Source organism: Diabrotica undecimpunctata, unplaced genomic scaffold (genome assembly GCF_040954645.1).
Source record: "Diabrotica undecimpunctata isolate CICGRU unplaced genomic scaffold, icDiaUnde3 ctg00001656.1, whole genome shotgun sequence".
Classification (NCBI taxonomy): domain Eukaryota; kingdom Metazoa; phylum Arthropoda; class Insecta; order Coleoptera; family Chrysomelidae; genus Diabrotica; species Diabrotica undecimpunctata.
The window spans coordinates 1-25318 of record NW_027312585.1 but is presented as its reverse complement, the minus strand read 5'-3'; the positions used below and the strand labels follow the sequence as shown (position 1 = coordinate 25318).

General features: G+C 32.8%; 1 protein-coding gene across 1 annotated transcript; it reads right to left on the bottom strand.

Moving 5' to 3' along the window:
- Positions 1-247: 247 nt before the first annotated feature.
- On the bottom strand, positions 248-21668 carry LOC140431665 (alpha-amylase-like). Its single transcript, XM_072519554.1, has 4 exons — positions 21467-21668; positions 12610-12805; positions 9390-9710; positions 248-774 (listed from the first exon to the last, which is right to left on the bottom strand). Exons 1-4 carry the CDS (start codon positions 21641-21643, stop codon positions 377-379), a joined length of 1092 nt encoding a protein of 363 aa, XP_072375655.1. The 5' UTR covers positions 21644-21668; the 3' UTR covers positions 248-376.
- Positions 21669-25318: the final 3650 nt, after the last annotated feature.

Below are 25318 nucleotides of genomic sequence, written 5' to 3'. Positions count from 1 at the left end.
TTACCCAGGACACCTTAAGTAACTTTCAATCACTCAGATCATAAGCCTCCTCACGTAAGTCACACGATGAGGAGGGGTGGAGGAAAAACCTGGGGGTCAGATAGGTACCACTTCGACTAGCTAAGTGAGACCGGTTTGATCTTCGGACATGTGGATCCAATTCTTAGATTGGTATACACATGTTCCTAGGGGCAGGGTTGATCACTGCGTGTGTGTGTGACACATACGATATATCTTTTAACCAAGGAAATGTATTAAAAAGGTATAAGAAACGTAGGAAAATTCTAATATAATTATTTAGACCGAATGAATACAACTTATACAATAAACTTAAGATATTGTATTGCTAATAAGTATGTTCTAGAAAAATGTCACTTTACAATTTTTCATTGACGTGGATAGCCACAACACCATCATATTCAGTAATATACAAAGAAATAGCGGCCTTGCCACGTCCATTAACATTCACGGTTTTTCCTGTACAAGAACCATTTTTCAAACTACCCGAGATAACATCGCAATAAGTTCCAGCCGGCAAAGAAGTTTGAAGGTTATGATCGATGTCTCCATGTAAAGTAAAAGCGATGAAACCTTTATTTCCTCTTCCAAAAGCAATTTGTTGGTGACCGTCACTCCACCAGTTATTGATACCTGTGCCAGCAACAGCGTTTCTAAAGCCAACCATATTATAGATTTGACGCCATCTGTGTTCGCAGACCCATCCATTTGTGCACGTGTCATCAGAGTTGAAACCAGGTTGTTGGACAGGTGGACCTAAGGTTTAAATACACATAAATATTACAAAGTATCAGTATTGTAGTAGAGACTATTAAAATAAGTTTCATTTATATGATAGATAGGACTACATCTGTGTGAAGTTCATATTTATTCTCACTTATTTAATGAAGAGATGCAGTCCTTTTATCTTCAATAGACTGTTGCAGTTATTCTTCTTTTCTTTTAAACCATTTGTAGATATTTTTTAACTACTCTGAGATAGCGCGTATATTATACGGGACTGTTAGGAATTTAAACAAAACGCAAATAAACAGAACCAAAGTATATCATAGTTTTAGCAGAATTTAAAATGATTAGGTGTAGATCTATTAGTACTAAGTTCTTAAGTTCTCGGGAAAAACCGCGTTAAGAATTTAAAACTCGACGTTTCAGCACCATTATCAAGAGGGATATGTTTCTGTTCAAGTTTGGGATTTTAATTTGCCTACTTCCCTTACTGGTGACGTTCTTTAGAAATACAAGAATCGTCAAAGGGCATTGAGGTCTCAATCTGCCTACTCCTCAGTGTAGAGTGACGACCGGTTTTACTCAATACCGTCTTTACCTTGTTTAAGTCTTGTGCTTCTTCAAGGAAAAGGTTTTACCCTGTGTAGCTGCTTTTATACTCTTAGTATGCGCAGGAACGGTCTGAGCGGGATGGGTTGGGGCGGGGGCCGCGTCTTTTAGCGTCATCGCGCGTGTTTAAGCTGTTAGGCCGTGTTTCAATTTCGAATAAGTCTTAATTATAAGGAGCAGATGGAAGTGATGATTTTTGCTTTTTCGAAATCTACTTTGTGGCCTGTATGAGTATGATGTTGGGCTAGGGCTGAACTAGTATTAAAATCTTTTACAGATATAGAATGTTCGTAAATACGGTTATGGATTTGTCGGTTTGTCTGTCCTATATATGTATTTGGGCAACTGGAACAAGGTATCTTGTAGACACCATGGTCTTCATTGGGGATTTGGTCTTTTATGGATCTGACGGGACTTTGAGTGAGTAGTGAAGATAGTTTTGATGTTCAGAGGATTAAGAGTTCTACTAATCCTGTCAGTGATACCTTTGATAATAGGTAGAAAGATTTTAGGTTGATCAGGTGGCAAGGTTTCTTTTTTGGATCGAATGGGGTTTAGATGTTTTTGGATGCTCCTATTGAATTGAGTTTTGTGGTAGCCGTTTTATAACAGTATTTAACTTATTTAATTGATTTCGGATGATTTGTGATTATTGTGGAAGTTTAATGGAACTTGAAACAAGAGTATTGATTACTGAATTGAGTTGAACGGGTTGATGATGTGACTGGGCATTGAGCTATCTTAAAGTATTTAATTATAGAAGGCACAGATTAAAGGAAAAAATCTGAAGTTTGGTTCCGTCAACCAAGAAATATTCTCATTTCTACTTTGGTGTTTTATTCTCAGACGTCGCTATAGCGTCCATATTGAAGATATTTTATTATTGCTTCTTTTGACGTAAAAGATTTGATTTCACTTTTAGAGCTTCTGTACCAGTTGCTTTGATGAATCTGCGTAGGATAAAATACGAATAAGCGAATATACAGAGGCAATATACGTGAAATCAAATCTTAACTGTCATTTCTGCTATTTAATTATAATTTGTGACAAGAAATGTTAATAGTCCACAACTAAGTAACCCGTTTCGAGTGAATATTAGTATATTTGCTGTATACTAAATATATTTCTAAATCCTCAACGTTTGTAATTTTGGTAACCATATTCGCAACAACTCACACTATTGACTCTATCACAATCAACCGACCCCAGTATACATCTTAACCTTAACCAACCACATAACTCATCATCTATCAGAAGCATTCGGCATAGATCCTATACTGCAGGTACTCTCACAAAGCTGACCCGTCTCTTGCATGTACCTGTCTTGGTACATGCAAGAGATGCATACAAGCCATGCTACTGGCTTAACAAGCTGGAGGCCCCAGCTTCTATTCTCGGCACTAACATCATAAATTTTTTAACTTCTAATTTAGCTAAGCCGCCACCTTTCTTCGGAGGGTCAACTGTCAGTTTTGGCTACATCAGTGGTCGTTAAGTCATATTAGAAGCACTTGTGCGATCTGAAAACCTTAACATTATATCTTAATCAGGAGGTTACATGAAATATCTAAAAGAATTTTAGTATCGAATATCAGTCCCTGTGTCCCTCATTCCTTGAACTAAAAAGCTTTCTCTGATCTTGGATTAAATACCGTCACGTCTATTACTCATGTCAGATGCGGCACACATGAGAACGGATATTCTCAGTTAATGGTCTTACGAAAGTTTACTTATATAATACCAGAAAACGATAACTATTCATTACAAACCTTTGTCGTCATCATCCATAAAAATATTCCTTATATTCATATCGACTGATAAATTGAAATGCTCCTTTGGTAAATATTCGAATTAAAAGGTTAAAAAGACTTTCACGAAATTTAATAATAATTTTACCTAACCTAACCTAACCCAAATTTTCAGACCAAAACACAATCCCTTTCGTCGATCTTAACCAAAAAGTATGTAACGTTATAAATGTCACATGTTTGTAATTTTCTTTAAATAATTATTTTATTTCCATCTGTTTAAATTTTATTCATTTACTAACTTGTCTCTTCCATTTTACTATTTTTATTCTAAAAATAACTGGCGCTCAACTCGTCGATCAACTTTCTATTTACTAATTATTCTGTCATAATCTAAATTCCAATTTTAATTTTCACTTAATATTCTAATCCCTTATTCAGGCCCTATTATGTTTTACATAATAGGGTCTGAAACAAAATTTCTAATCCTACTTCAGTCGACAAACTCTGTCAGTTGACTACTTTATGACTTCTGTCATGACAGCTGTACTTTAAAACAGAAAAGAAAATATTTTTAATAAATATCCTTCATCTAGAATTGTGCATCATGCTTCTATTGAAAATTCATTTACATCGTTAAAACTTCTCTGGGGTAAGTTTATATTTAATATTTAACCAATATTCAGTGTCTTTTTAATTTCTTATTTGACTTAATCTAAAGCTACACGCCACGTTTTATTCTTCTATGTTTTATTCCCATATTCAGTTATAATCTTTAATATAATTTAGCTAATTATTACATTTATTTAATCCTTGCCAATTTGCTACTTTCTATTTAATATTGTCTTAAAATTTGTAATTATTTGTAATCTTCATATGGCAAGGAAGTATTAAAAAAGTTATGATGTTACTAACACTTCTTCTTCTTCTTCTTCGTCTAGCCATTCACGTCCACATCTGAACATAAGCCTCTTCAAGTCTTCCTTTCCATTGTTTTTTATTGTACGCTACTTGTAGCCAATTTTTCCCGGCAGTCCTTTTCAGATCATCTGTCCATCTCATAGGAGGTCTGCCTCTGGGTCTTTTGTATTGGTATGGTCTCCAGGTTAAAATTGATCTGTGCCATTTGTTTAGATCGCTCCTAGCTACATGTCCAGCGTATTCCCATTTCAACTTAATGATTTTTGCACCACATCGGTGACTTTGGTTTTCTGTCTTATCCATGTGTTTGTTTTCTTGTCCTTAAGTGATATACCTAGCATTGCTCTTTCCATCGCGTGTTGAGTGACTCTAAGTATATTCATATTCTTTTTTGTGATTGTCCATGTTTGTGCCGCATAAGTTAATATCGGAATAATGCATGCATCAAAAACTTTAGATCTAAGATTTAATTGAATTTGTTGATTTCTGAGTATATAGTTCAGTTTACCGAATGCTGCCCAAGCTAACTTTCTTCTTCTTTTTATTTCTTCAGTTTGAATTTCCCTATTTAGTATTATTTTTTGTCCTAAGTTTATATATTCTTCAACTTTTTCTATAACTTTATCGTTTATTATTGTCACGGTGTCTTCGGAGTGCATGACTTTTGTTTTGTTTAAATTCATTTTCAGTCCTATTTTAGAAGATTCGGTATGTAGTTCTAAAAGCATGGTTTGCATTTCTTGTAGGTCAGTAGCTAACACAAGGTTTATTATTTTAATTTTTTGATCTTATTAATTTTTCTTGTCTACATTTTGGTAGAATATATCGAAACCACATGAGTGGAACTTCCTGAGCCTCGTTAAAGACTTTCCACACCACATGGTCGACCATTCAACAACAACTGCAGCTGCTATTTAAAACTCAATGACCACCTGAAGATACCTACATGCAAGTATTTAAATTCAGCTACATTTGGTACCAACAACTACATTCCCAAATCCTGTTTAACAACTTGAAGACAAACAATATTTGTCATAAATTCATTTATATTGTTAAGTCTTGTCTGGGGTGAGTACATTTCATATTTCTAGTTTTTTTTATATCTGTAATTTTGTGATTTCTTATTTGACTTAACATAAAGCTACACAACACGTTTTATCCTTAAATGTATTATTCCCCATATGCATTTATAATCTTTAATATAATTTAGCTAATTTGTTTAATAATATATAATATATATAATATATATAATATATAATAATATATTTATTAAATCCTTGCCAATTTGCTATTTTCTATTTAATATTGTCTTAAAATTTATAATTAATTAATTTTGAATAAAATATATTTAAATCATACCTATTTAATTACTTGATCGAAGAGTTGAGCGCCAGCTATTATTAGAATAAAAATAGTAAAATGAAAGAGACTAGTTATTAATGAATAAAATTTAAGGAATGAAAGAAAATAATTATTTAAAGAAAAAAAAACAAACATGTAACGTTACAAATCTAAATTATAATAAACTAAAAATCCCATCATACGTTGCAGTCTAGTTTGAAATAAAATACAAGATACGCAAAACGTGTGATAGGGAGATATTTCAGTTGACCTTTAGGATATTATCCTAAAATCTGCCTTATCCGCTTGTAAAAGCATTGCTGCAGGTCCTAATAATACCCCCATACATAATTTAAAAAAATCTCTAATATGTCTCTTTAGGAACTACTAAATTTTTACAATATTTTCTGAAGTTTACGACAATTTCCGCATAAATGACGTAAATTTATTGTTTTTTCCAATTAAGAAGAATGATCAGCCACCTATAAAAGTTTTATCATCCTATTTTGCTGACTAAAGACTTTTCTGGAAACGATTTTTGGAAAAAAATTAAATAATTCCAAGTTACCAATCTGGCTTTCAACGTAAGTGATGCGCTCGGAATAACATATATTGTTTCATAAAACAGTTTTTAGACGATTTAGAATCTGATCCAAATGTAAACTTTGCATATCTTATTTTTAGAGTGATGAAGTTCCTCATTGTAAGTCCCATACTTCTAATTCTAGCTACAAAGGATATATACATATTAACTCCCTTATTCCTAAAAAATCCCTGCAAAACCCCTTGAAAGCAATATAAAAAAACTAGGATAATCCGTATTGTCAACCAAATATAAAATTATAATATCCAGTAAACTCTCTTTTCCTGAACTACTAATCACTCGAAACTACTTTCCAGTATTTGTTGTCAAACATTCTAAAAATAATGTTTGATCCACGACTAAGCCGGAAACAACCCATACTAATAAAAGTACTCTTACATTTTCGCTGAGGTACTAATAAAGTCCTTTTGAAACTTTATATAACTCATATTCGATCCAAATTGGATTATGCTAGCTTTATTAATATGACCACATCTAAATCTGATCTAAACCTACTTATTCCAATTTATAATACTGCTCTTTTTCTCTTCTTTTGTGCATTTCATTCCAATATTCTACTATCATATGCCACTTTTACATCATGCAAACCTTCCACCCTAGTTCACCATCTGACTATCTTTTGTAACTGTCGCTTCTGTCCACAATATCTCATCGTTACCCATAAAACCATTCCCTCGACATATTTCTCCTTTAATAACTAGCATAGATCTCTCTGTTACTTTAACTAGTCCATCGCTGCTCTTCTTTCCCTAGACTATATACCTTTCATCATTTAATACTGTTTCAACATTTACTGTTTGTAGCAAACATGATACCTTTTCATCACGTTTAATCCTAAACACATTACACAAATTAACATATAATATAGTCCTTTATATGATGTAGAATGTGCAGTTACTTCTACAAAAGATTTTAGAAGTGCTTCTCGGTTGAAATTATCACATAGCATTCTTCACCAACTAGTACAAATCATACAAGACCTATACCAATTCCTTCATACTCGAGATACAAACGTTATACTCATTTAGCTCACATCTCACATTGGTCTTAATGGACACGAACTAGACGCCCAACATGCTAAAGAAACCTCCCCCGCAATTTTTTCTTTGACAATAATCTAACTTCGCTAATATGTTTCAGCTATGGTTAAAGACCTAATTTAAAAATACTAGCAAGTTAATTGGTATGGCAGTAATACAGCTTTGCACAAAATCCAATCTATTTTTGACCGATCATTCCTAATAAAGCTAACTCGTTTCAAAGTGAGCATGTAACATTTTTTTATATAATTAAAATATTAATTATTTTTATTCCTTTTACCCCCGTGATGATACGCTTATGTTCGGTTTACCGTCTTCAAAATTTTATTGAATGCCCGGAATTTCCTTGCGTCCGAAAGGTTTTTAATCCTTTCCGTCTTAATCCGGGTCTTTTATAATAGATTTGTAAATATTCCGAAGGCCCGTATAGTAATTTTTCTGTAAAGACCCATTCTCGGGATTTCATATTTTATCACGTGCCAAATTACCTCGAACTTTCCGATAGCCGTTATAACCTTATCTTCTCAGAAATACATACAACTGGCCTATGATTTTTGAGGGGAGATATCCCTTCTTTTTCTTAGGTAATTTGGTAAAAATTTTAGAGGAAGCAAGTTACTTCTCGGTGGGCACTCGTAGAGAAAACAACTTATCGGTGGGCATCCGTCGAGTTAAGACACTTAGTTCACATTATCGTATCTGCTACCTTACCGTCTCTGTGCATTTTCTTTATAAGTGTGTATACACTTGTTATTTTTAGTTTCTTCATCCTATACTATATTAGATTAAATATAGTCATAAATTCAGTGTTTAATACCAGTACAGTATTAACTTCAGTGACTTAAAGCAGCAGTCGCCAGGAATCATTGTAAGTTGACATAATTTTAATATCTCCACCTATCTGGGCAAGTAACATGGTATAGCATCATATCATCTCCCATTATCTGGACGTATCGAACGATCATACATGTCTTCAAATGTAATTGAGAGTAGCTACTGAATTTTGCAGTCAATTAAAGAACATTCTATATTTTTTTTGTTACGAACCAAATAATCGACTTAACCAAGTGCGGTTTGGTTAAATTTTTATGTTTTCACGTCAGTAAACTTTTTTGTATTTTTGTAAATTTAAATTTTATTAATTTTTGTTATCTTTTGTGTTTGTTATAATTTGTATTCAATTTTATTTGCTATAATATCTCGAGATTCGCCAAAACTTTATTTGTGCATGCTTGTGTTATACTTATATCTTTGTAAGAGTATTTTTTAATTATCTTTCTGCTATTTTTTTTATGTATACCTACCACCATTTTATAGTTGTTGGTGTATTTTTATTACTTGGGTTGCATTCAGCAGCGTCGTAATTTTGTTGTTGTTTAATATATTGTTATTGTTTTATGTATGTATTTTATTTGTCGACTCCTAACAAAGTTCTCTGATATATTTGCTTTTTACCTTTAAATATAACTATACCTTTGACTAGTAGAAAGATCAGGCTTATTAAGTTTCGTAGGTAAGTAAGTGTAATACCTTATATATTTATTTTTTGTTTATGTAGAGTGTTGACCAAATTTATTCAATAATTAACTGTGATATCTTTTCTTGGGTTTGGTCTCAGAACCTAAACATCTTTCCTTATCTCTTTTCTGATCTAAGGTTTCTTATTTTTCTCCTTAAACCCCAAAAAATTAAGTGGCGCCCTGTTCCCTATCTTATCTTATCTTTGGTAATTTTACCCATCTATCTTTTTGTTCATTTCTGTATCTTTTCCAATATCTCCTATCGTATCTTTACTTATTTCGTCCGTTGGACCCATTCCTGGTTCCAAAAGCTAGTTTCGAACCCACGACTCGCTCTCCACCAACCATCTAGCTGCCGTCCGCAGTGTCTCCATTGGTGACCTTTCTAGCACCATCCAAAAAAGGTTTCCGAGGTTACAAGCATAATTAGAAGACTACAAATCGGACAAACAAGATCGCCCTTTTACGCTCGTCGAAGAACGTCCAAAAAAGTCCTCAATAAACAAAATGGACTGAACACGCTGGATAAATGAAATTTCACTTAAGTTAGATAGTAAATAAAAAAGAGAGGAAGACCTCACAGATTGTTGAGACATAAAATAAATCGATATGACTGTGGAAATCCTTTGTATCTATGATTAAATTCTAATAATATAACAGAAGTCACGATATCTCATCTTAGATAGCTGAAGCATGAAAAAGCTAATAAATTAGGAACGGAGAAAATTACCAATTCACTAAACACACCAGTACCTACATTTATCACACATGACATCAATTACATAATTTAGAACAAGGAAACAAAATGGAGACAAAACTACTTGCTATACACTAAATGACCAAAATATACAATTTGTATTACCTTGATCGAAGTTATCAAAAGCAAAGCTTGATATTATTCTCGTAGTACCATATGGATGGGCCAACATGAAAGCTATGGCCATTTTATAAGGCTTTGGGTTCTTGTACGTAAGAATAGCAGGCGATCTGCCCCTTTGATTGTCATGGTTATCAATAAATGCAACTGCATCAGTCCCTTCTAATAAACCCCATTCTGGACCCCAGTTGACTAGCCAGTGGAGATCATTGCGGCCTTGAAAGGCGTTACCCAATTCGGCACCGTATTTGAATTCAAGCACCGCTCCAAAGCTATTGTATTCAGTTTTCTTTACCGCCTCTCCTCCTACAATTAAAAATGCATTTTTTCCAAATATTAAAGTGGTAGGTATTATAAGATTATTATATTTTACAGTACACAAAAAAATTTTTTTTTACACTCTGAGATAGCGCGTTGGAAACATTTTAAGTTTTTCACTATACACGGTTTATTCACGGTTTGTTTAACTTTTTTAAATGTTTTTATGCGTGTTTTAGTTGTCTTGTTTACAAATATTTATTCTACATCTAATTTTGATTCACAGTTTCCTCTTTTGATAAAACCTTGAGTTGATTAAAAGAATTGAAATTTTAAATTTTTTTTTTATTTTAACCCTAAAATACTAACCTTATTTTTACCTTTATTTACACTAACCATCGTAAAATTTACTACGCTGAGAAAAAAAATGTGGTCACTAAAAAAGTATTTTATTTATCTTAATTTTACAAATTATTTTAAACAAAGAGATGTTTCTAAAACCTTAAAATTACAAAAAACAATTACATGTTCTACAATACACAATTACAATAAATTCTACATTTTAGAACTACACTGCTGACAACAAAGGGCGCAAAATTGACACGTTTTGACACAATACAGCATATTCGTTCTTGCTGCGGCTCCAGATTTAAAATATTTTCAATAAGCAACTTTACCGAACGGTCCAAAGTTGGCCAATTTACTCGATGCTGTAGCCAAGGTTTTGTCAGTTGTTCAGATAAAATGACCATAATTTTTTTCTGGTGATGCTTTTTTTGTGGTTTCGTTGTTGGTTATGATTATAAATTATCCTAGAGTTTAGGTAAGCTATGTTTATCATACCATAGAACAGGCAAAGCGGCCATCTTCTTGTTTTTCTAGGGATGTTCGTGTTTCCGCACATTTGGTCAAATGTATCTACTCCGTACTTAGTTGTATTATACAATTTAATAATATCTGCCTCTCCAGTTGGATCACATTCTACTGGACCGTTGTGGATTGTCGACAGAAAAACCACACTTATTTTACTTTTGTCTTATAGGATAGCATTGTTTTTACCAATGACCAATTTTACGATTTTTTGAGATTTATTATCTCGGGAGGTATTTCTCTTTTATTTTGTCGTAGAGTACCAACTATAGTTAAATTGTAAGGATATTTTAAGATATCTGATTCTAGCGGTACTAACGTAAACCAATTATCCATGGTTATGTTACGGTTACACCCTAAGTTAATTGTTTGACATAATATTCTCCTAGAGGCAGTCCATTGATTTTAATTCCCTTTCCTACTACAGTACGTCACACAGCATTACTATTTTCAGTCCATATATGGCTGGCTTGTTTGGGAAATACATCCGGAAAGTACATCTTCCCCTAAAAGTCAGTAACTGCTCATTGATTGTTAGGTCTGGTCCGGGCTTATAGGACGTTTTGCAGTTCTGTATAAGATCATCCCATATTTCACAAATGGCTGCTAATAGGTCTGTTTCTTTTCTGTCTGGTCTAGACATTTTATCATCAAAACGTTAATATTCCATAAGAAATTCAAATCTTTCCCGGCCCATAGTTGCTTTATATATCGCACCAGAAATTTTGTCATCAAAAATTTTGTCTTATCGCTAAATGATTGTCTTTTTGGGCAGCAGCAAAAACTAGGAGTGCATGCAATTCGTCAATATTCACTTTTGAGTTTGTAAGTTTTTCGACTTTATATTTTTGTGCCCCAACAGAAATTTTAGCATTTTTTATATCCTACATTTTTTGCCAGAGACTCTGAACTCATAAAACAATGAAAAGGATCTAAGGGAGTTTGTGCTTCCTTGGTTTTATCAGAGGTGCCTTAAACAAAACGTTACGTTTTGGAGTTTTAGTAGCGGCCTTTGGTTGAGAGGACCTGTGTCAATTTTTACCTTTAAGACTCGACGGCAACCGAGTTTGCTTTTCTTTAGCTGCAATTTCTGGATAGTCTTCTTCATTTGATGGAGTTTGCTGAGCAGGAAATTTCTTTCCCTTGTCGATTTTAGAGCCATTACTTTTTTTTTTCATGAAAACACTGAAGTAAACTATGTTTCCAACTTATTACTGTTTTTAGAACTTCTTTTTCTTTTTTTACTACTCGATGGCAAGTCATGGTCGGAATCTGAGTCATTTTCGCTTGATGGTTCGAACTCTGATTCAGATGGACTAAATGCTTCTAAAACAGCATCTTCTATTTTAGATCCACTTTCTGATTTATCAGAATTTTTATCCGATTCATCTGGCCAAAGTTCTCTCAGGCAGGTCTGTGCATGTCTCTATTTTTCGTATTTATATTTTACACGAAAAAAAGCAAAACTGATAATATCGTTTTTTCTTGTACCTGATAATATTAACGAAGCTGTACTCATTTGCAAGCACTTCACTAATAACGTAGGCGTAACTGTACTTGTAAAACGTTTCGATATACACTAACTAATGTAAGAATAAATGAGCGGGCGCGATTTACTCATGGTACAAATTGTACCATGAGAGTTACTGGTGTACTCCTTCCACAATCTTTTAGAACAACGACATTGGCGTCGTAAAAATTACGATGATTCGAATTCTAGGGTTAATAACAGGACTTAAGCTCTCAAGGCTTATTAAAAACCTTTTTACTGAAATAACAACTAAATTTGAAACTGTAAAAAACCTAACAGAAGAATAGAATAGTTTTTTTTGTGTAATTTCTTTAATATTATTGAATATGTTAGTAGTATAGTATTGAACGGATAGATTGTTCACTTATTCATTTAGCAATTCAATAACTACTAATGTTTTGTAATGATGAGTATATAAAATATACAGTGTACTTAAAACCCTTCCGAAAAAAAATAATGTATAATTAATTGAAATTAATTATTTTTTAGTTGTAATAAACAAATAATTTAAACAAACTTGTAAATTACAATTGCTTTTTATCATACCTAAATCTATAACCTCTTGGTAGAAGAAAGGTCTTCCGCTTAAACCATGTCCTGTCAAATCCTTAACGCTGCTATAAATAGCTTTCAAATCGGCGGGCCACATATGCTTGGCAGCATCCACTCTAAATCCTGCTACGCCCAGATCTACCAAATGGTTTAAGTACTCAACAATTTTTTTATGGACAGAATCGTGACTCTGTAATCAGAACAGTGTAAAACAGGATTTCACTTAAAATATTGTGGTAAAAATGTAATGTACAGAATTTAAATGAATAAAATATTTAGGAAATTGGAGGAGCCTAAGTAATCCTTAATTTTTTTTATTGAATGCAAATTTACAATCTACTCTCTAAAAGATAAAGTAAATATGTTAAAAGTTGTTGTCTCGTGGGGTAAGCTCTCCAGTTGTAGTCCACCAGTAAATATCTACACTGCGCGTCACGAAAAAGAGGCCACCTAAAATTTTTGCCATTTTTTAATTTTTACGAATCATACCACAAAGTGATTGTCATTAGATGTTTGTGTAATGTTTAAGAATATGTTCTAAAGCAGTATTCAATCATTTTTTAAATAACAAATGTCAAAAAATAACTTCTTCCAAAATAATGATTTTATTAAAAAATAAAAAAAAAATTAACATTGTACATTTTTTCTGTTTTCTTTATAAAATTACAATTAAGTCGTGATTATTAATACTTTGTATTACCACCTCTATTGTGAATTACACTCTTCATTCGATTTGGCATTGAATTGATTGCCAAATTGGCCAAATTCTGGATGTCGTTTTGAGGAAAAGCTTCCCATTCTTCCATGAGCGCCAACCGAAGCTGATCACGATTTATTGGAGCAGGTATTCTGTTTCTTACCTTTCGTTTGAGTTGGTCCCAAACATGTTTAATCGGGTTCAAATCTGGACTTTAAGCTGGCATTTTAAGTTCATTTTTGACACACCGACAGTTTCCAGATATTGCGTTACCATCCTACCTACGTGTGGCCCCGCGTTGTCTTGCATAAAAATAAAGTTTTCGCCGACAAACCCAGCAAAAGGCATTACATGCTCATTAAATTTCGGTAATGTATCGGTGTGCATTCAACGCACCTTTATCAATAAATACGAGATCAGTACGGCCCTCGAATGAAATGCTTGCCCAAAACATTACCGAACCTCCTCCGAAAGCAACACGTACTCGTCGAACACAAGCAGCATATCGTTCCCCATCTCTTCTGTATATTTTGGTGCGACCATCTGACCCATAAAAAACCATCCTGGACTCATCACTAAACAAAACATTTTTTTAATATCCACAAAATAATAAATTCCTGCAGCTGGCTGTATACCATGTATCACAAAAAGAGGTTTAATCTTTGTATGTAGGTATATATAAAATATACCTACATACAAAGATTAAACCTCATTTTTTCAATCTTCTATCGGCAAATGCTCGTGGTCTCTAGTAAACTGCTGATGCTGCTGTTAACAAAGGTCCTGTTGCTGGACAGCGAGCCCTTAGACCAAATTCCCTCAACCTTCTTCTCGCGGTAGAAGTGCTTAAAGTCCTCCCGTGACCACTTTGAAAACGGTTTTGGATTGATCTAGCCGTAAAGAACAGATTTTGCAAAGAAGTGCGTTGTAAAGAACGGTTTTCTCTGGCCGTCTTGATTCTTTTCGGGCCTGATCCTGATCGTCGTTCGTGAGATCCAGTCTCTACGAATCGTTGGTAAATTTTTTGGACCATACAACGACTTACTCCAAGCTGTCTGGCCACTTCTGTTTGACTCATTCCAATATTAATCAAAGTAACAATATGAACAAATCTAACAAATCTCTCAGCTATAGTTTTAAAAGAAAGTTAAATTTATTGAAAATTGTTACAAAATTCTAGGTGGCCTCTTTTTCGTGACGCGCTGTGTAGTGAGATCTTCTGACCAGTTTTTCTTAATTTCTTCTTTCCTCTCTCTGATGCTTGAAGAGTTCACTTACTAATTGGTTTTCATGGTGTAACATCCTACTTTTGTAGTTTTTTGCTCTTTTTCATCATTAATAAATGGGATGGTTAAACCTTTATGTATTGTTAAATTGGAGATGAAACAGGATGCATTTAGCATGGTGACATGAGAGTTTCTCATGGTGCGTCCAGTTCAACAGCATATATCCAAATTAGCTTCAAAATTGCCTAACAGTTGATTTGTTAGTAATTAATAATTGTGACTATCTTCCGATAAACCAATTCACTTGTCTAGTTTTTAGGACTAGTTGACGTTTTTTCGCCTTGTCGTGTGCTCTCGGAATAAGCCTTTCGTCTAAGTGAAGTCCTAGATATTTTAGTTCTGGTTGAATCATGAAACCAATTACGCATTATAAACACAAATGCATTCTTCTTCCCAAAAAACCCATTAGAAATGTACATATGATCATTTAGTTTTAAATTGTCTGGCTAAAGGGTATATTAAATAACCAGACGCCGCGTTTTCAGATATATTAGTTTTGTTCTTGCGATGGCTGGAAACGTTAAGCAATTACTCCTTTAAATAACGTTTTTTTAGGTAGTCAATTGACTATCTAGTAGTTGACTACCTAAAAAAGCTCTGTGCAGGAGAAGAAGAACAAACGACGCTAGAACCGGAAACACCAGAAATTGTCACAAATGAAGAACTTCATATAAATGTACAGAAAGTTCGGAAAATACTTGAAAACCTGAAGAACAGAAAAGCAGCAGGTGAAGACAGTATACCAATTGAATTACTAAAATGTTGTGGAGCAGCAATGACAGAACAATTAACAACATTAATTAGTAAAATTATAACACACAATAAAATACGGGAAGAATGGGGGACGAGCGAACTAATTGTACTGAGATAAAAAACAGCAAGAAAACTACAGAGGTATAAACTTGTTAAATACTACGCTAAAACATACAACTAAAATTTTATAAGTGCTAATAAATCAGAGGATAATTTAGCAGATGAGCAACAGGTTTTTCGTAGTAAAAGATCATGTACAGATGCAATATTCGTTATAAAGTAAATTACTGAGAAATTACTAGACTATAATAGACAGCATTTCTGTGTATGATTGACCTAAAGAAAGCGTTTGGCAGACTAAAACTCAAAGATGTAATTCATCTTCTATATAATAGAGAAGTTTCCCTAAGTATTAAAAAAACCTTCGAAAACATCTACCAAAACAACAAAATGAAAGTCAGAATAGATGTACAACTTACAGAACCTATAGAAATAGGCAGAGGAATAAGACAAGGGGATCCATTGAGCCTCGTGCTCTTCAATTTGATCATGGATGAAATCATCAAAAGCGTTAACAAAGAAAGATGCTACAGAATGGGAAACAAAAAATAAAAATACTTTGTTATGCAGACGACGCAATATTGATAGCCCAAGATGAAGATAGTCTGCAAAGACTGGTCCACAGATTTAACATAAGAACAAAAGGATTTAATATCACAATCTCATCTCAGAAAACTAAAACAATAGTAGTCAGCAAAGGACCAACCAGATGTAAAATAGAAATTGATGGCATCAGTATTGAGAAAATAATGGTAATAAAATACCTGGGAATCAGACTGTCTATCTATAGAGACCTGGACAAAGAAGTGAGAGATCAAGTACAAAAAGCAAATAGACTGGCAGGATGCCTTAATGAAGTATGGAGGTGAGATGAAGTAAAGAGTTTATAAAGCCAGTGTAAGACCAATAATGACATGCCTTAGAAGCAAGACCCGACACACAATGTAAAGACTACTGGAAACTACAGGGATGAGAGTACTGCGAAGAAGTACAGGAAATACTCTGAGAAATCGAAAGAGAAGTGAAGGCATTAGAAGAAAATGTATCGTACAGTGTATAACTGAACGGACACAAAATAGAAAAAAAGAATGGAATAACCACATAAGCAGCATGAAGGAGACTCGTGTCGTCAAAATAGCAAGAAATAAGTCACCAATCGGCAGAAAAAGTATCGGACGACCGAACAAAAGATCGAGTGACAACTGTCCATAGAAGTATTAATTCGCCAATGAACAAGCAGAATTGCTTATAAAGAGGAAGAAGGGAAAGAAGTACCGTTTTTGTGGCGAATACTAGCATTTTGCGATAAATTTTATATTAGTCACTTCTGTTTGATCATATAATATAAAAATACCTTTCTAGAGTTTTACCACTAAAGCTGCTTTAAGGAGCTTATTATTATGTCATCAATCCTTCTGCTTCATTATACCTTTTAGCTGACTAGATAATGCTTTTTTATTCGTTTTAAAAGTATCTTTTCAAACAGTTCAGAGATTGTGGGTAGCAAGATTATTAGTAGATATGATGATGCTTTTGTTTAAGGTTTTCCTGATTTAACGATTAAGGTAATTTGCGCAAACTTACATTGAATTTGGTAGTTATACATGCGTAGCATGCTATTATCAATCATGGTTCGTAGCAGTATTCCTTTATGTACAACTTCATCAGACAAGGACTATTGATATAGAATTTAACTTTATCATCAATAATGTTGTCTTTGAGTTGGAGTAGAGTAAAAATATTTCTTAGATACTCAGAAAAGACCTTTATTTTTTTCATCATCTGACCAAGCCCAACTATCGCCAGGTTTTCTTAGTGGTAAGACAGTCACTACTGCTCTTTTAAAGCTTCTATTGACTTTCCAGATTGAGAAGTCATCTGGAGATAAATTTGGAATATATTAAATGTTAGATTTCTGGACATTTGCACTGCTGTGATAAGCTTGTGAGTTAAACTCTGTAATACTGCTTTATCTAATCTAATTAGTTTCTTGTTATTGGGCATCTTGCACTGGCTATTCTTTTTTCTTGTAAAAGTTTTTTATATATAGTGGTATATTTTTGGTCTTTGGTTCATTTAAAACATCAGGAGTAGCTTGACAGGCTGCTTTTTAAATTAATGTTGTTATATACTGACTGCTGCTTTGACAGCATCTGCTTCTTTTAATTTGCGGTTTAATCAATGCTGCTGTTTATTGTTCTCTGAAATTCATTTCAGTTGGTGTACTTTGTACATAATTTGGGCACAGTTTTATTCAAAATACCGCTAAACTGAATGTTAATAAAATGTGGCTGAGACCTGACGACAAATCGAGATTTAATTCTATTTCACAAAATATATCAGATGACCTTAGTAAAGGCAAAGTCTAACAAATCAGGTATTGTGTTTGTATCCGTTGGCCAGTAAGTTGAAAGATAATTCATATTATACTGTTGTGTATCTCGACAGATTTCGCTCTTTAGGGATTGTATTCTTAAAATAAGGAACTTAAACAAAATCAAAAAATACAATCTACAACTAATCACGATCATTATTACATAACTACAGGCTAAAACCATAAAGTATTATTTGAAATTATGTAAATATAAAAGTGGTAAAGTGATCGGAAAGTTCTAATTACCTATTGTACAAATTCGAATGCCCTATGTCCGAACTTCTCGATCAACGATGTAAAAGAATTCGAAGTCAAAGATAGTGGGGTAAATGGTAAATTGGCAGCTCAAAATAAGTACACCCAACGTAACTTCAAACATGATTAAACGTACTTGTCTGAGGTAAATATTCTGTTCAATTACAAACACAAAAGAGTTTAACCCTAATTTATAAGCGCACAATATAAAACCACAATTCATCAAAAAGGCAAATTTAAACCTTTTGCCTGAGGTGCTTATATACATAAATAATATTCGCACCATGAAATTATTACCACAATATTTTGACTTTCATCTAGTTTTTACCGGAAGGAAACTAATCTAATAAGTAGACTTCGGCAAATATGCAAATAAAAATGTAGAAAATATGCGCATAAATATGCACGTGTTTACCCGAAAATATGCAAATATTTTACAAAATATGCATACAAATAAATAAAAAAATCGTAAAATAGTAACAATTTTATTTAAAAAAAAAAGTGTACATAACTAAATATTTCCTACTATTCATTAAGATTTACATTTATTTTAAGTAACTACATCATTTTTAAGTATGAATAAACTTATTTAGAATTATGGTAACAATAAATGACCAAGTGGTGTTCAAAATTTTCTAACAAAAACTTGTGGCTTCTGTCTGAGTACATATATTTATATATGGAAAAACTTCGTTCAACATCAACTGATGTAACGGGAGCATTTTTCAAACTAACCAAAACATTTGGTTCTAAATTAATTGTTTCCGAAATATTTCTAGCTAGAACACTGACTACTTCAGAAAGAATATGGTAACCTTAATTTTTTTCCATAGTAGCTTCAAATTTTTTTAAAATATCTTTTCCAATATTACCTCTAACGTTCCGACAACAGGACGCAAATTCTTTTATTAATGCTGTACTTTCGAACAATGACAGTTTTGGTGATTCTAACTGAGTAATTGTTTTTTGAACAAAACTAAAATTTGATTTTATAAATGAAAGTTCTTGTTGAAGCAAGTTACTCTGAAAAGTTTGTTTAGAATCCAAAAGAGATTGGGAACTTTCATCTGTTAACGTATCAATTATGTTCTTTATTTTAACAAAATGATCTGCATAAAAATTAGCTGCTTCTAACCATGTTCCCCATCGCGTTAAAATAGGTTGTGGTGGAAGAGGAATATTAGGTAGCATTTCTTTATAAAGTTGAATTCTTATAGGAGATTTAAGAAATACTTTTTTGACACTGGATATCATGGTATTTACAAGAGGAAACTTTTTTCGTATTTCCTCTGCAACTCTGTTTAATCCATGCGCTACACAAGTAACATGTATTAAATCTGGGAAAAATATTTTTAAATTTTGTCCTGCTTTCACCATATAAGGAGCAGCATCCGATAAAATAAGCAGTAATTTATTAGAAGGAATAGTTGTCGGAAGAAAAAAAGTTGCTAATGTTTCTTGTATAAAACGCGAAATTGTTAAAGCATTTGTTTTCTCAAGTTGCTGGCATGAAATAAGATGAGATTTTGGTAAGGTATCTTCTTTAAGAACACCAATCAATAAATGAGCAATATACTTTCCTGAGGAATCAGTGGTTTCGTCTACAGATATGTAAAAATAATTATCTGCAATTTCTTCCTTAATATTAATTAACACCGACGAGTATAGCCCGTTCACATTATTTCTTCTTAGAGACCGATCACTTGGAACATTAAGTTTGCAATATTTTTTTAGAAACGAACTAAAATTTACATTTGCTAATTTTGAAAGCGGTATGTTTGCAGACACTAATGCGCGACACAAGTCTTCATTAAAAGTTTCTTGCTCATCTAATTTTTTTGAAGTAGATTGGAAACATTTAGCCATTGAAGTTTGATGTTTTCCTCCTATTTTTCCTTTTTTTGCAATGTGTGAAGCAGTTCTCACATGTTGGTCTATCTGAAATTTCTTCTCACATGCTATCTATAAATAAAAATAAAAACCTTTATTTTAACCCAACCTTTAAAATATAAAAATATACAAGGTGTTTTTGGTTAATCAAATAACTGGTTTGGAAAAAAAAACACTCGCTAAGTGTTTTAAATGCAGTATTAATCCACAAATTAGTTTTTGTTACTGACCATTAGTACATCATATAACTTATTTTAAAATTCAACAAGGTTTTTTTTTTGTTAATTCAATTACAATAAAAATAATTGTGTTTTAGAATAGCTGACTTCATAAAAAAAAGTAAAGGTGAAAAATTTTTCTAAATACACACCATTGTATTGTACCATGGACAATTTTTTCTCACTAAAGGAAGCTATTTTTCATTTAAAAACAACCTACGAGTACTAAATTTCAAGTAAATACGTTTATTGGTTTTAAAGTTATTGTTGTTATTAACTAAAAGAATTTAATTTTTTTTAATTTTAACACTCTGTATCTCGAAAAGTAAATAAGTTTGACCCCTCATTAACTATATCGTTTTGTTCAATTTTTCTAGAAGTATCTACAGTCAAACGTTGTAAGTGTCATTTGGAAACACCCTGTATGTATGAAATATTAGATATTTAATAGAAAATATTAGATACTTACAATTTTGCCACTGACTGAACAGTAGATTTTTCCCATATCCATAGACAGCTCTTTATAAGGTTTAATCCAAGTTGAAGCACTGGTTGTTTTAGGCATTATAAAATCACAATCTTCCTTTTTGTTACGCGAGTGTTTACGCTTTGAATATCAAAACAAAAATGATTTACAAATCTGAGCATCAAATTAGAAATTTTTAGGTACCTAATTCAATAAACTGGGAGATTTTGGAAAATCCCTAAATTAGGAACAAAACTATTAGCCGTTTACCTGCTGTTAAGATACAATAAATTGTAGATAGATTTGGGGATTAGATCATAAAATGCAAATGAGCGAACCCTTAGCGAGTGCCTAGTAGCTCAGTGACCTAGACTTTCTAAGAATGTTGAGGGCTACTTAAATTGATCTTTTTTGAAATTGTAAATGTTTTGTACCTGTAGAGATTACGTACTTAGATCATTTCTTGATTAAAATAACTACAAAATTTTATACAAGAATTGAAATAAATTGGTATGTTTAAAAATTTTCAAATACAGTATAAAAATCTGAACTTTTATGCACTTTATGCAAACTTTTATACAAATATGCCAAAATATGAAATATTTGCATAAAATATGCACAATATGCAAAATATGCAATATGCATATTTTCCGTAGTCTACTAATAAGTAAATTAAAATATAGAAATCGATCACAATTATATAGGTAAAATTAGGAAGTTAGGATTAATGTGAGATTACAAATTAACAGACTTAATTTTTGATTTAACAATCATAAAAAATCTATTGTTAATTTTGCTATTTATTTTTTAAACATAAAAATATAATAAATTATTATAATACCTTATACAAACCTGATCTAAATCTGGTAATCCATTGAGCCAACAATTTCTTATATTTTTCGCGTCTTGATAATTATTTACATGACAACGAGAATGAAAGTCATTTGATTTAAATGGAACTGCAGGGTAGGATAAAGAACCAATGTCACTTGAGTGTCCAGCGGTACCCCTACCAGATGTCCCAGACATATGATTGAAAACAGCATCGACGTAGATTCTGTGAAGAAGTATTTGATTTAATTAAAGAAGTAAACTGAGATAAAAGGACAATGCATATTGCAGGAAAAGCATATTTTAACAATGAATGGTATGTAATAATGATTGTATGAAAGAAGATAGGGAAAATCAAATGAGGTCGAATATTATAAGAGTAAAAAATAAGCTAAAAAAAAGTATGGCCACATATATTGAATGGCACTTAAAAAGTTGAGAACAAATTTTTGTCTGAGGCACAAAATAATGACTTAATCTAAAAATAACAGACAGGTTAATAAAGAAGACAAATACAGGCAATTAAAGGAAGAACTTATACATCGGCAGTCGAAAGAAATTAGGGCTTCAAAATAATTAGTTTTGTTAATGAAGGTGAATTTTACCAAACAAAATTTTGAAACTTCAGGTAACAATCATAAATACAAGCAATAATTTTTCGGACTATAAAGTATTTTATACAATTAAGACCATCCATTTACTTTAGATTGACATAGAGTAGACACTAAAAAAAAACAAAAAAAAACATGGTGAAGAATTTCAAGTAGAAGATATTTCGTCTATTACTAATTTTTCTTTGTAATCGGAAATACACAATACTAGATTTGAGTCACGTTAATATGCTTGTACAATACTAGTGATTTTACCCATGACCATGCGACAGGAGATCCCATCAAGTGCAATCTACAGTCACTCAACCTAATTTTTCCTGATTCCCTCTAATTTTTCCTGACTCCCTCTAATTTTTCTAGTAAACGGGAATAAATTCCTCATATCATTCCCCAATAATTTCTTAATTAGGAGTAAACCCACTCCCAGCGTTAAGTTTGTTGTACTTTGGACGTAGCATGTGTGAAATTCAGATCATAGGCAAGAATGAAACAAACATGGAAAATTAAAATTAGCTTAAATGATTGATTTATTTATTCGTGACAACTCATAGTAATTTTCAAAATTTGTGAAATATAAAATAGAATTTATTGATCATTTATATTTTTATTATCATGTATTTATATTTGATTATTTCATTTCGATTATCATAATATTTTATTATAATGGTTCTAAAAATAAAAAAATGGTAAATATGTTGTACTCTTGGAATGAAAGCATAGCTTTCTTATCGTCTACGCACGGTGCCATAGTTTTAAATTTAATTTAATTTTTTTTATTTGATTTGATTTTACTTCATTTTATTTAATTTAAATTTAATTTAATTTTATTTAATTGTATTTAATGTTATTTTATTTTATTTAATTTTGTTTAATTATATTTAATTTAATTTATTTTAATTTAATTTAATTTAATTTTGTTTATTTTTATTTAATTTTTATTTAAGGTAAGATGGGGTAAGTGCGTGAGCGAAGCTAGTGCATCAATGTTATCTAAATTTTTATTACGAATGTATTAGCTGCTGCCATCTAGCATCTTACGTTGGAAATACATATGTGAGTCCAGCGCGCAAATAACCGACCGTCAGTCTTAGTTATTGTTGATTCTCAACGAAGCGAGGTTCGTGCATTAATATCATCGCATGGTATAAGGTGACCCTGCAAATTTCATCTTAATTCATCGTTTCACCTAAGCGTTTAGAAATCTGGTTTTTGGTGAGTAACTAGAAGTTTTATATTGTTTTGTGGTAACACCTATATTTTAACGTTTTATTGGTTACTTTATTTAAAAAAAATGTAGGGCGCTCTTGCCCCAGTCAAAAACAGCATTGGGGCTAGTGCGTAATAACTAAAGGGGGCAAGTGCTTTGTGTAGTACGCACTAGCCCCAATGTGTTTTCGATATTTTAATTTAATCTTGTTTCTTTTGTTTCAGAATTCTAAAATCAGGATGGTGCGTAATTATATTCGGAAGAGTAATAGAGGCTCCACATATAGCGAAGAAGACCTAAACACAACAGTATCCGAAGTAAAAACTGGCCACATTATTATTTACCGCGCCAGTAAAATTTATGGCATCCCAAAGAATACATTGACGGATCACGTTAAGGGAAGAAGGGGGAAGAAAAGTGATACGTATGGAAGAAGGACAGATATTCTATTTAAAGATGAGGAGATCAACTGTATTCGACAAATGGAAAAATGGGGATTTGGATTGTCGCGGAAAGAGGTGCTACAAATTATAGCAGATCATGTGAAAGCAAATAACATCAAATAAGTACAATTCAAAAACAGTGTTCCCGGCAAGACTGGTTTCTAAGGTTTAAAAAGAGGCACAATTTCTCAATTAAAAATCCTCAAAGCTTAGAGTTTGCTCGCAAGAAGAATATTGATCCGTTTATTGTATAAGTTACTTCGAACTTTTAGACGAAACTTTAAATAATTTGGTATTGAAAGAAAAACCTGCACAAGTATGGAACCTTGATGAAACCAGTTTTTGTGCAGATCTGTCGAAGACTAAAATTGTTGGACAAAAGGGTATGCCAGCGACCATAACAACTAGTGGTCCGGATAAATAAAACACAACTGTTCTTATGGGGTGCAGTGCCGCTTGAGAAAAAGTAACACCACTCATAATTTTTAAAGGCAAACATGTTTGACACCAATGGGTAGCAAAACCTGAGACTGATTACTCAAATACTACATATGCCACAACAATTATTGGCTGGATGGAAACTAATGTTTTTAAAAATTTCTTCAAAAAAAGCTTCATCAAGAATTTATCTAAAGAGCGTCCCGTTCTTGTTATATACGACAGGCATACAACGAATATTGGTGTGAATTTAATAAGACTAGCAATTGCAAATGAAATTATCATTCTTAAGCTGCCATCACACACCAGCCACTTATTGCAACCACTAGATCTATCAGTATTTAAGTCTCTTAAAAGTCGCTGGGATGCTAAATTGGTCCAGTGGCAGAGGAAAAATGTTGGGGTGAAACTCCCAAAATGTATATTGTTCTGAAGCTATTTTCTTGTGGCATGTTAAAGTAATTACTATTTAAATGGGAATAAGCCACAATTAAAGGTTCTTCTTCTTCAGTGCCCTATCCGGTCCGGATGTTGGCGATCATCAAGGCTATCATGGTTTTGTTGACTGCTCTGCGAAACAGCTCCGCTGAGGTCATCTCAAACCATTGTCGGAGATTTTTCAACCACGAGATACGACGGCGTCCCGGTCCTCTTCTGCCAAATACTTTACCCTGCATAACAAATTGAAGAATTCGATATTTTTCTTCGTTCCGCATCACGTGGCCGAGGTACTCAAGCTTACGTTGTTTAATTAAATTAAGCACTTCTTTTTCTTTTGTCATGCGCTGTAGGACCTCAACGTTGGTGACATGGTCCACATAAGATATTTTTAGTATCCTTCTGTATATCCACATCTCGAAGGCTTCGATTCGTTTTTCAGTGGCTTGCATCAGTGTCCAGGCTTCAACTCCATATAGTAATACTGGAAGAACGTAGCACCTCACTATCCGCATCTTGGTTCCCAAACTGAGATCACTGCAGCACAGCAAGGATCTCAACTTAATAAATGTAGACCGTGCCATTTCAATTCTGGATCTAATCTCTTGAGCGTAGTCCCATTGTACGTTGAGGGTAGTTCCAAGGTAAGTGAATCTGTCGACTCTCTGGATCTCTTCGCTACCTGCCATTAGTGCCCCGGGATCTAAATTTGTACGGCTGACTCTGAGATAGCGCG